Below are 11,876 nucleotides of genomic sequence, written 5' to 3'. Positions count from 1 at the left end.
CCCTCTCCCCCCACCCCCTACCCCTCGAGACCCCTCGAGTATTCGTACTCGAGTCGCCAAGCCTTGCCCTTCCCCGCTTCCCGTCTCCAGCCTTCTCTCCATCCTCCCCTCTCAGCCTGAGTGTCTGTCTCTCAGCCGTGGGCGCTAGGCTCGTGTCCCCTGTAGCTCTATGCCTTTGGGGTCCCAGCTTGCTGGGTGAGCTCCAAGGATACATGCATACCAACCTTTTGCTTGAGGCTCAGCTTGAGGAGTAGCACAATATCCTGCATAGCACTGCACTATTACGCTGCACATCCTGCCTGAATCCCAGCCTCTTCCGCCCTTCCCACACCCCGAAACGGAGTCCTCCAAGCTCTGCAGAGTCGAGTCGACTTGTCATCCCGACTGACGTACCGCCCAGGTTGTTATTATTATTACTCTTTGAAGTTTCTATCGCCCCGTACCACCTCGACCCCACAGCTCATCAGCAAAGGTACAGCCAAGTATCTCGCCTCACACCCGTCCCTCAGGCTTTACGTCAAGAGCCTTCGCAAGAAAACGCACGCCTCTGGGGGTTGCGAGAAAACTATTCTGCAGCTCCAGCATCGTACTTGGCCCGGCGGAGACCAGCCGACACTTCTATCTCGGTTTCTTGCCCCGACCGATCGCGTGTATTGATCTCCTCTGCTGGACCTGACAGACGGACCGACACGCCCCATGAGCAGTGGTACCCTTTTGTCATACGCTGCAGTCGCCATAGTTTTGGACGTCCGTTCATATGGGTCACTCGTCGTCAGACTCGGAACGTCCCGCGAAGCGTCTTAAGCCGTCGCCGCCACATCAGTGCCCGCCGTCGTCGGCTCAGGAACCAGTCTCAATTGCCTCGACATCCGGCATCGTCATGTCCCCCGATGCCGCCGCCAGTCCATGGTCTTCACAAACAACAGGCTCGACAACAACTGGGCCAGACATATTTGCTAGAGGCCCAATACCTGTCAACCAACACAAACTGGATTTCCAATCGTTGTCGCCATTCGGCCAGTCACTCTCACAATTCAACGACTTTCCATCTGTTGATGCAGCGTCTGGCTGGAGATCGCACGTCTCGCTAGCCACAACAGGTCAGTGCTTAAATCTCATTCAACTCGTCCTTTTTTTTTCTTTATCATTACCGCCATTTCCCCTCTTTTTCTCCTTGTCTCTCTCGATCTCGTTACCCTCCATCACACACGGCCCGCTATCCAAGACCTGCGTCTCACACCACTTCCGTTACCCGTACGAACCCCTCCGCCCCCCTCCACCACCACCTTAACCCTCACCTCGTAATGATACCCGGTCACTTGCTGGTGGGGCATCTTTCTGACGGGGGGAGGCTACGGGGGAGATGAGAGAGAACGGGCAGTGCCACGTCGCCCCGCATCAAGATTTGATATCTCTTTTGCATGTCCCCTCTCGTCGTCCCACCTTCTGGCGCTTTATTGCTTGTGAGACCCTGGACGGGTCGCAACCTCTTTCCCCCTGAAACCGCACAGCACTATCAGCTTGTCGCCGCGTCATGTTACACGCCCGAGCCGGTGGGCTGACTATCAATTCAGTTTTGCCAAACTCAGCGTACGACCCGACATCGGCATTCGTGTCGCCGCCGTACTCTGCTGATATCGTCTCAGCCACCACGCCTTCTCCCGTTGCCCAGAATCAGCCCAAGGACGCCAACCGTCACGATGACAAAGACTCCGGCGCACCTAGCAGGCCCTACATACGAAGCCCGTTCGAAGACTGCCGCGAGGCATTCGCTTTCGGCACCTTCAAGTCTCTGGAGTTCCAGCGACCTAACGATGGATTTGTCAACGGCTATGTCAAAGTTCGGTGGCCTGACAAAACCGGTCAGCGACAGCTGAAGACGGCCCGCATGGCTGTATCCATGAACGCCAGCACTTCCTTCTCCTCCGACACAGTGGTCATCCCCGTCAACCCAAATGTCTCGTTCTCACCCGATGTCGTCATGTGGGACAATCCTCCGTCCTCTGCCAACGGAGCCGTGGTCAGCTCCCGCGCAGACACCTCACCTTCAGATACCCCGCTCCAATCGCAAACGTCGTCCAGATTCTCCTTCGTCGATGGTACCAGCTTCCCAATGTCGCAGGAGTGGACTCCGGCCTTCCCCTCGGTTCCTCCATCCCAAGCTGTGCCTGGATCTAACTCCGCGACCGCCATGGTGCCAGCCGCCACGCCACGCATGGTGCCTCCCCAGTTTGGGTTTCAGGCGAAGATGGAGTCTAATACAGACAGGAAGTTTTGGGACTTTTGTAAGTCAAGTTACGCAGCCTCCTTTGCTCAATTTCAAACTCCCAACGCGTAGTGCCGTGAGGAAAACGAACGAGGGCCGCTTCTCTCTTGGAAGTCTCCGTCGCCTTGGAGATATTAGCAAGTGTGTTGTCGGTGGCGGGCTAACGGTGATGTAGACATTCAAAATTGGTGCCCGGGGAGAAGTATTCTTCAAGGAACGAATCTATGGTTGAATGACTTTGCCAAGATGCACGAGCACGACGGGATTCGTTGCGCAATCCAGAGTCTGGCGGGTGTCTATATCTATGACTACGTACCGCAGGCCTCGGTCCGTAAGCGTATCAACGAACTCTTCAAGGTTGCGGAGGCCCGCATGACGGCACTTCTCAACGACCCGGATATCATGCAGGACGACAAGGCTAGCGAGCTTATCACTATCACGGTAATCTTATCGATGCAAGATGTGGGTAGACCAGCCTCCCTCGCAGGTTCCCTACTATAGTTGGACTGACAATGCATAACAGATCGTTCTCACGGAGCGGAGGCGCCCGAAGCCCCATTTGCCACGGTGGCTGGAGGGCTTCCTGCGATGCGAATTCGCCTTGCAGATGACGGATCCGGGGTCGCGGTTTTGGCAACCCAACAACGTGCAACTCACCTCACTGCGTATATCACAATCCATCATTGTGGGTCGAGCTGTCATCTTGGCTCAACCTATGATGCCTCTCCCGGAGCCCGGCGATTTCGATCCCAGGCGTGAGGCCAAACGATTCGGCTGGCTGCTGTATGGCACTGAGAAGGAAATGTACGAGATCCACGGAGGCTGTGGCTTCTCGAAACGGCTACTATACGTCCTGAGCCAAGTGACTTCCTGTGCGTCCCGACTCATGCAGGAGAGCGAAAGTCCAATTGCTCCCGTGACGGCCGAGTTCCTTCTCAAGGAGCTAGACGGCATGCGGCAATGGAGCAATGAATCCCAGTCGTGGGAGATTGCCAGAGCCAGTTTACAGACGATAGAATGGGTGCGATCCCTGCCAGCAGGTTTCATCATCAACAGCTCGAGTAGCATGACTGATGTGACTGCCGAGGCTTGGAGGGTGGCGGCCATCATATACCTGCAGTGTCGCGCCATGAGGTATGACGACGCCGGAGATTCCACCACGGCCAACCCGCTCCGGTGGTCTTTGAAAGCCTTGGTACTGGAAGCTGACAGAACAACGACTAGGTTGCCGCGCAACCATCCCGAAGTCTTGGGCAACTTGCACGACCTCGCTCAATGCATCCGTATCATGCCGACGTCGGGCTCCCACTTCACTGCGCAGGCGCCACTGTTCCCTGTATTCCTTCTGGGGCTGCTTGGGACGGACCCGCAACACGTGGCAGTATCACGGAATTGGTTCGAGCAGGTGGTCATCACACCCGTTCGCAGTGTAAGTCACCTCGCACCATTGGCATTATTCTTTCTGTGCAGCCTGACTGATGTTGTCCCCCTCCCCGCCCCTCTTCCCTCTGCGACAGAGCGTTCCACCTCTCTGGTCAGCACTCCAACGTATCTGGGAGTGGATGCCCACAGAAATCCCGATTGACTACGCAGACTTGCCCAAGGCCATTGGCAAGAGAACACCCTGGTGGGAACATCTCGTGGCGCGCGTACATGAGAAAGAAGCAGAAACGCTATGCTTGACATAGGGCAAATGTAATCATGACAAAGATCTATCCAATACCAGCGCCGGCTTTGCATAAAGCATCCAGTATGCTCAACAAACACTACACCATGCTCCATAAAGGGAACGGCCGGAGGAGATGGCCATTCCGAACTCGCTGATCGCTATCGCCGTTTTCGTCTTCTTCTCCCTCTTTCTCCTGCTCTTGTTCGTCTCTCTAGTCGATGCCGGAGACGGCACTGTCGGCGTCGCCGCGCTGATCCTCCCGGCCCTTAAGTTTGACCAGGTACTGGCCTAAAGAAAGGAGATGGTCAGTATGGATTCGGAGGGAATCATCCAAGAAGGAGCGGCAGAGGACCAGCGCGGTAGTGGCTGGGGGTTTACATACGAAACTCGGAATTGGGCGCCTGCCAGATGTTGGAGGCAGACAGGTTCGCCTTCTCGAACATGATCTCGACGTCGCTCTGGCTGTATTTGTGAGAGTCGAACCAGTCGATCTCCTCGCCCTTCTCCACGCGACGGCCGGTCTGGCCGAATCGGAAGCCATGCTTGGCACGGAGGAAGAAACGGTGACGAGTGGGGTACTCGAGCTCTGCTAGAAAGTCCCAATCCTCCTCGCGGAACCAGGTCTCGCCGGCCAGACGGTTAGCGTGATCAAAGCCGTTGAGCCAAAACTCTCTATAGAGGTCATCGCAGGAGTGGTACGACCTCCAGACCTTGTCGGAGTCCTGGGGGACGAGGTGGGCGTCCATGCCGACGAAGAGCATGTCACCCGGCCTCAGGATGCCGGCCCACGATCTGACCTTTGACAGGGCCTCGGGCCACGGGTCGTTGCAGAGAACGGAGCCGAGAGAGAGGAAGAGGCGAGGGCCCCTGATCCTCTGGACCCATTCGAGGCCATCCTCAAAGGTACCCCACAGGGCGGCGCACTTGACGACAGAATCCTTGGCCGAGTGCTGGTCCTTGAGGTACTTGATGCTGCACTCGAGCGACGTTCTTGAGATGTCGAGGGCCAGATAGGTGGCTTCGGTCCCGGACTCTTCGAATGCTGCTAAGAGGTGCTGAACCTTTCGCGTGTCACTGAGAACAAGAAGATTTCGATCAATCAGCCAACCCTGCTCTCTCACGAAGACTTTCTTACTCTTCTTCTTCTCCTGTCTTCTTTCCGTTCACGGCCCGGGATGCGTGTTCGGTTCCATCATGACCACATGAGAAGGATTATCGACAAGGGAAAACGTACCCTGCTCCCAGATCAATCATTGTGACGCCAGGTTGCGTGCGGGCAACAATCTCAAGGCCATTCTGGTCAAACATGGCAATCTCATCGTGGGTCTGGTAGAATTCAGGCGTGAAAATGATCTTGTTCCAGATGGGAAGGCCGACATCATCGTACAGAAGCTCGTCTGGGAGGGTAGGCTTCGCGCTAGGGTCGTAGGGAGCTTCAATGGTGGCCCTGAGGCTGTCCTCGACGGTTGCCATCATGGTGCTCCCGCCAATGTCTAAGACCTCACCATGGTCGGGTATGCGGAAGCTGGACATGTTGGTTTCTGGGTAGCAGTGGGCGAGGAGTAACGGCTATGGATGGCAATGGCAGTGTATTCGACCCGGGGCGGAAGCACAGAAGGGCGGTGCCTGCCTGGCGGCTATGTGTGCAATATGCCCTTTTTTGTTTTTGCTTTGTGTATGTGAGGTGTGTGTGAAGCGCGCTCGCGTGTGTTTGTGTGTGTGTGTGTGTGTGTGTGTGTGTGTATGTGTGCATGAGAGGGAGGAGGAGAGGAGGAGGAATGAGAAGAGTGAAAGCAGAGTAAGGGTGTGGGAGGTTGAGGAGGATAGGGAGGGAGTGACATGGAGCCCACGATGGGTTGACTGGGGCCAATGCGATCTGGAAATGGCCTCAAGGTGACCTGAAGGTGACCTGAAGGTGTTCCGAGGGTGATCCGAGACTGAGGTGACTGTGAATGGCCGACGGTGGTTGGTGGTATTTGAAGAAGAATAGATATCGGTGCCTGGGCAATCGTTCCCCTCTCTTTCCTTCTTCTCTTCTCACTTGATATTCCCACCTTCTCATTACCAATGCAGACCTGAGCGGAGAATGATGTGAATAATGAAAATACTTCTCGTCAAGAGAGGGGTGTGCGCGTGGCGGAGGGGACTTGAATTATGAGAAGAGGGAGGAAGGAAACGAAAAGGATGAGAAAACTCGGGAGGGAAGAATTGATGAATTGGGAAAGCATTAGGTGAAATTGGTCGATGCAAGCAGAAGCGGCAATAGCTGTACTGACCGGGGGGGGTGTGTGTATGTGTGTGTTGTGTGTGAGAGAGAGAGAGAGAGAATCGCGCAGGAGGTAAGGTAGTATGGATTGTCGGGGGGGGGGGTGTTTAATTGGGGTTTTCTTCTCGTTTCCTAGGGAGCCGGGATGAAGAAGCAATTATGGAGATGGGTGTATATGTGCGTATATATACATACATATATATATATATATATATATATATATATCTATACATATATTATCATTGTGATGTTGAAGCAGACATGACGTGAAGAAGACAAAGGACAGGCAGACGAGCTCAGAGAGATGAGGAGAAAAAGTGAAGTTGGAGAAATGGAATTCTCACGAGATGGGGGGGAGGAATCCAAAGAGTTTCCGAGCACAGAAGAGCAAGGGGATGGTGGATGGATGTGTATGTATGTACTACAGGCTACAGGCTAATACAGGCAGCAGAGAAAGTAGTAAGTAATGGTAGTAACAGAGGTTGGGACTGGTAATGGTACATCTGGTGGTACCGTGCATATAATAATACTCTTATTGAAAACGGATAAAATATAAAATAGATAAAATATTTTTTAAAAAAATATTAAAGTAAAATAAGAAGAACGGACTGTATAGACGGGAGTAGACGTGAAGAACCAATAAAGAGTAGATTCCTGACCAAAACCGGGGCAAGGGAATTGTCTGCGTGTGTGTGTGTGTATGTATGTGTATGTGTGTGTGTGTGTGTGTGTATGCGTATATGTGTGTATATGTATATGTGTATATGTATGTGTGTATATGTATATGTGTATATGTATGAGTGTATATGTATATGTGTATATGTATGAGTGTATATGTATGTGTGTATATGTATATGTGTGTGTGTGTATGTGTGTGTGTGCGTGTGTATGTGTGTGTGTGTGTGTGTATGTGACGATGGTGGGTGGTATCTGTTGTGGTGCTTGTTACTTCTTGTGCTGCTTGTAGTTTCCCCCCTCCTCATCTGTCATTTTCCTAGAAAGGAGGGGGCGCCTATTGTATTTTTATGATCATGTATACAATTGTGTAGTATCTATGGTACCTACATCTGATATGGTACCATCTCACACATAGCAGGCATGGAGAGTAACCTGTCAACAGAGTAATGGGTGAAAAGTTCAGCTAGGTTGAACGCAGAGATGATACGAAGCAGCGTGTCATGGCAAGAAATGAGATGAGCTGTAGAGAGGAGAGAAGCGCGGACGAAAGAGTGAAGAGGGGAAGAAGAAGAGAAGAAGAACGAGAGAAGACAGACATGGGAAAACTGTCGAGACTGACAAGACGGCAAGAACCGCCAATGAAAAGAAGAAGAAGAAAAGTCACGACCCGAGCACGAACGAACGACCAAAACGAACGAACGGCGATCCCGTGGGATGGGCGGGCCGCCCAATGCTTAGATGGCTCAGCCACATGTACTCGTTCCATAATAACTACTAATTAGATGTGGGGGGTTTTTTTTTTTTTGGAAGGGGGGGGGGGGGGGGGGGGGGGGGGGGGGGGGGGGGGGGGGGGGGGGGGAGGGCAGCACGCTAGACCGAATACGTCACAAGTTGTCGTGATACCCGAGATACGGGGTTTGATACATCACATACACGCGGATGCTTTACTTCTCGACAGTTTGTATCTAATCAGGTTATACGACCGGGGGGGAGGAGAAGAAGATACATGCTGTACGGAGGAGTACGTACGGATGGGTACATTTATGCGTCGAGGTACACGGCGCAATGTCCGTGCCCCGGTTTACGGAGACGGAGTCGACGGCGTACCGGCGCGAGTAGGACGAACTGTCACAAATCGCATACATCTGACTTGTGAGGGAAGAAGCGCCGCACCACCCAAGCCGAACATACACACACACACACACACACACACACACACACATACACACGAAAACTGCACGAAGGTGTGGCCTTTATGGTAACATTTGTTTAGAGGGGAAAAAAAGAAGTTTCCTCTTCTTTCTCTTTTTTTCTAAAAAAAAAAAGTCTTTCCCCCCCCCCTCTCTCTCACACACCCTCATCCTAGTCTTATGCAAGAAGACAATGCAGATCACATGCAGTAGCGTGCGGTCATAGACAAGGGAGGTGGATTTTATTTTTATTTTTTATTTTTTTTAAAAAAATGTAAATTTCTTTACGACAGCCCATGTCATCTGTCTGTCGCTCTCTTGTGTCTCGACGTTGGTGAGAGAAGAAATAGAGAAGAGAAGTAGGCGATGGCGATGACCCGTAGTCGAGCGTCGAGATGTGATTTTGCTATTGACTGGGACCAGCAGTCGTAATGATACGGGTCAAATCAGTTGGTGCATGATTCTCGGCATATAAAAAGAAGGGAGGTATTACATAAGAGAAGGACGTATATGGAAAGAAAAGAAAGATGATAAAAATAACAAAAATTACTAAATAATAATAATAATAATAATAAATTCCAAAAAAAAAAAAGAACAAGTATCATCATGGACTTTGCCGTTGAAGGAGAGAGGCACAGAGAGAGAGGGGAGAGAGAGAGGGGCGTCTAGGAAAAGACAGGAGAAGAAAGAAGAAAAAGGCAAATCATTGGGATGCAAGCCAAGACACGTGTAGCAGATGATGCGGAGAGGGTGGGAGAGAAGGGGGAGGGGGGGGCTGAAGGGGATCCAGGGGGAGGAAGAGTCTGTCAAATCGAAGGGGGTTGGGGTTGGGGTTGGGGTTGGGGTTGGGGTTGGGGGGGTTCATCGAGATTGACCATGCTCAAGGTTGTTCTATGATTATCCGTCCTTGATTTTTGTCTGACCTTTTAATTTTTTTTTTGGATGATTCTTGTTTTTGGATGGTCTTTGCTTATATTCATCCTTGTTCTCATTCGTCCTGTTTTATCTTCGTCGTCGTTCTGTCCGTCCTCGCTCGACCACGAGCAATTGAAAGGATTCGATCGGTCTGAATGATGTAGATTGACATGAACACTGCTGCGTCTACTACATCCATCTGCATCCATCTACCGTCTACTACATGTAATATCTATACAAACTACATCTATTACATCTACTACATGTAATATCTACTACATCCATCTACCATCTACTACTACTACCACCACCACCACCACCACCTCGCACACATCTCTCCCACTCTCTCACTCTCTCTCTTCTGACGATGCGCGCCATGACCGTCCTCATATGTTTCCATCTTTCGGCATCTTCCCCCTTCCCTAAGAAGATCCCCCCCCTCTTCCCCTTGATCGTCATTAGCCCGTTCCCCACACATCAACCTGTCAAACCCGCATTGCGGAACGAAGCGGAAAAAGCAAGTTATGTATATATATATATATATATATATATATGTATGTATGTATGTATATACACACACACATACACACATATAAACAAACACGCACGCACGCACGCACGCACACATCACAGACGACGATGGGCTGCTACTCCCTCGTGCTGAGAAGAAGCCGCAGGCAGCAATGTGCGGAAAGCTGTTACGGATATCTTGATACTGATACTAACACGGCTACCTGTGGTGCTGCTTCTGCTGCTGCTGCTATACGATGATACGTGATATGCCATGACTACCTGCTCGATATACACGTACTCGGCATTACATATCACATGTACAAGTTATCCCGTCTGCAGCACGCGCTTTTATCCCGCATACAGCTGACGAATGATACCTGCCTGCTTTTCTTCTTCTCCTTCTTCTTCTTCTCTCTTCCAACTGGGCAGCCTACAGGCCAATCACCCATGTCCTTACGGATGGTCACTCGCACAATCAAGGGTCCAGCACACCCTTCATCTCACCAGTAGATCTTTCTCTCCCTCGCACCTGACGTGCGGCAGGTAGCATTACGACGACGTACCGTGCATGGCAGGGAGGAGGGGGGAGGGCATCGTACGAACGCTCGAGCCCGGGTGGATGGGGAGAGGGGCGAGAGGGGCGAGAGGGGCGAGAGGGGGGAGGGAGGGCGGTGACGCACGGGAATGTCATTACGAGGTAAGATGGATGGACTGATCGTGCGAGTATGTGCAAGCACTTCTTCGTCCCGATATTCCTGTCATTACGATGCATTTACGAGAAGTGCACTCTGCAGAGGTAGGCGTATGTGGTATGTGTGTTTTTAATCTTTTGAAAATTTTCATCTTTCATATTTTTTGAATTTTTATTTATCAATTATCAATTATTTTATTTTTTATTTTTTGAATTTTGAATTTTGCTATCCATGTACCCCGTCTGTCTTTTGTGCCTCGTCTTATTCTCTTCTCGTCTCTTCTCGTCTCTTCTCGTCTCTTCTCGTCTCTCCTCGTCTCTTCTCATCTCTTCTCGTCTCTTCTCTTCCCTCCTTTTCTCTTCACTTCCTCTTTCTTCTTCTTCTTCTTCTTCTTCTTTTTTTCTTTTTTCTTCTTTTCTGTTCCATGTATACATCATTCTTCTACATGTAGAATACATGTATCGGAGGGGCAGATAAAGGGCAGAGCCGCAAGACGGCATGATCCCTCGTCAGATGGAGGGGTTCGAAGCAAGGTTAATTCCCCAATCATCATCAACGACCTGATCCACCACCACGGGCGGGTGTTCTGTCCGGGCGGGGCAAGCCGTCTAGGGACTTTTTTTTTTTTTTTCTCCCTCTTCTCTTTTTCTCCCTCTTCTTTTTTTTTCTCTCCTCCAGTTTTGTTGAATCCATCCTCCTGTGGATCGCGTGGATCGCAAATTAAAAAAAAATATTTTTTTTCTATTAAAAAAAAAAAAAAAAACTTCGTGTCTCGTGCTACTGGACAGCCTCATCTTCGAATCAGTCGACGTGTTTATTGAATTGGTAAGCAATCTCCCTCGGCTGTTTCCCTTTCTCTGTAGCTTCGAATCCTCGGGCATGTCGGACCGTTTTACTACTAACCTATACATGATTGGAGGTTAAGCCTCTCTTCTTTTTTCTTCTTTCTTTTCTTCTTTTCTTCTTTCTTCTTCTCCATATAGTATCGGTGTAGGTATCGGTTTTGATCTTGATTATATAGCTCGAATGGCCATCAATATTACGATAATATCATCTCTTTTCTCGTGCTGCTCAGAAGAAAGAAACGTCGTTCGCAAGATGAACACCGACCTCTTCATCTCGTACAATGCTCAGTCACCTGGTCGGTGCTGTCTCAGGGGAGAAGCCCGGGAAGGGAGAGAGAGAGAGAGAGAGAGAGAGAGAGAACAAGACGGAGGGAGGAGGAGGAGGGGGCAACTATCCAGGCTAAAAATCCTCTACTATCTTCATTCACATTTTATCCCTGCTGTTCTTCTTCTTCTTCTTCTTCCCTCCCCCTCTTCTCTCCGTCTTCTTCTCTCTCTCTCTCTCTCTCTCTTCTCTCTTCTCTTCTCTTCCTTCTGTGTTCGTGCCTTCGAGTTGGCGGAACAGAGCAGGCATGTAGGCACGGCATCTAGTCCATCGTGTCGAATGGGTGTGCCCGCCATCATGCTGACTAGGGACAACGTCATGCACCCGACTCCTTTGCTGCCGATGACGTGAGCGTGCATCTTGGTGACGGTCGAGCTGTTGAAGTGAACCGCTCGTCGGTATTGGTATGTCGTCTTGCTAGTAGGTGACCCTGACGACCTACATGTACATGGCACGGTGATATCACACGAGGTCGGCATCTACCGCTTCAATCCAGATCAGCGACTTGCCATTCTTT

General features: G+C 50.8%; 3 protein-coding genes across 3 annotated transcripts; 1 reads left to right on the top strand and 2 right to left on the bottom strand.

Annotated features, from left to right (window-relative positions):
* Window positions 1-1,534: 1,534 nt before the first annotated feature.
* On the top strand, window positions 1,535-3,954 carry GMORB2_0882 (uncharacterized protein; the record flags this gene model as incomplete). The annotated part of the gene is made up of 4 exons (XM_035462866.1): window positions 1,535-2,285; window positions 2,442-2,707; window positions 2,790-3,695; window positions 3,784-3,954. 4 exons carry the CDS (start codon window positions 1,535-1,537, stop codon window positions 3,952-3,954), a joined length of 2,094 nt encoding a protein of 697 aa, XP_035324290.1.
* Window positions 3,955-4,146: 192 nt separating this feature from the next.
* Window positions 4,147-5,468, bottom strand: GMORB2_0881 (L-histidine Nalpha-methyltransferase / hercynylcysteine S-oxide synthase; the record flags this gene model as incomplete). Its single annotated transcript, XM_035462865.1, has 3 exons — window positions 4,147-4,223; window positions 4,318-5,009; window positions 5,170-5,468. 3 exons carry the CDS (start codon window positions 5,466-5,468, stop codon window positions 4,147-4,149), a joined length of 1,068 nt encoding a protein of 355 aa, XP_035324289.1.
* Window positions 5,469-5,504: 36 nt separating this feature from the next.
* GMORB2_0880 (uncharacterized protein) lies at window positions 5,505-11,718 on the bottom strand (the record flags this gene model as incomplete). The annotated part of the gene is made up of 3 exons (XM_035462864.1): window positions 5,505-5,572; window positions 8,447-8,482; window positions 11,598-11,718. The coding sequence occupies 3 exons, from the start codon at window positions 11,716-11,718 to the stop codon at window positions 5,505-5,507; spliced, it is 225 nt and encodes a 74-aa protein (XP_035324288.1).
* Window positions 11,719-11,876: the final 158 nt, after the last annotated feature.

This window comes from Geosmithia morbida, assembly GCF_012550715.1.
Source record: "Geosmithia morbida isolate 1262 chromosome Unknown scaffold_1, whole genome shotgun sequence".
In the NCBI taxonomy this organism is placed as follows: domain Eukaryota; kingdom Fungi; phylum Ascomycota; class Sordariomycetes; order Hypocreales; family Bionectriaceae; genus Geosmithia; species Geosmithia morbida.
The sequence above is the reverse complement of the archived record's forward strand: the minus strand, read 5'-3'. Positions and strand labels throughout refer to the sequence as shown.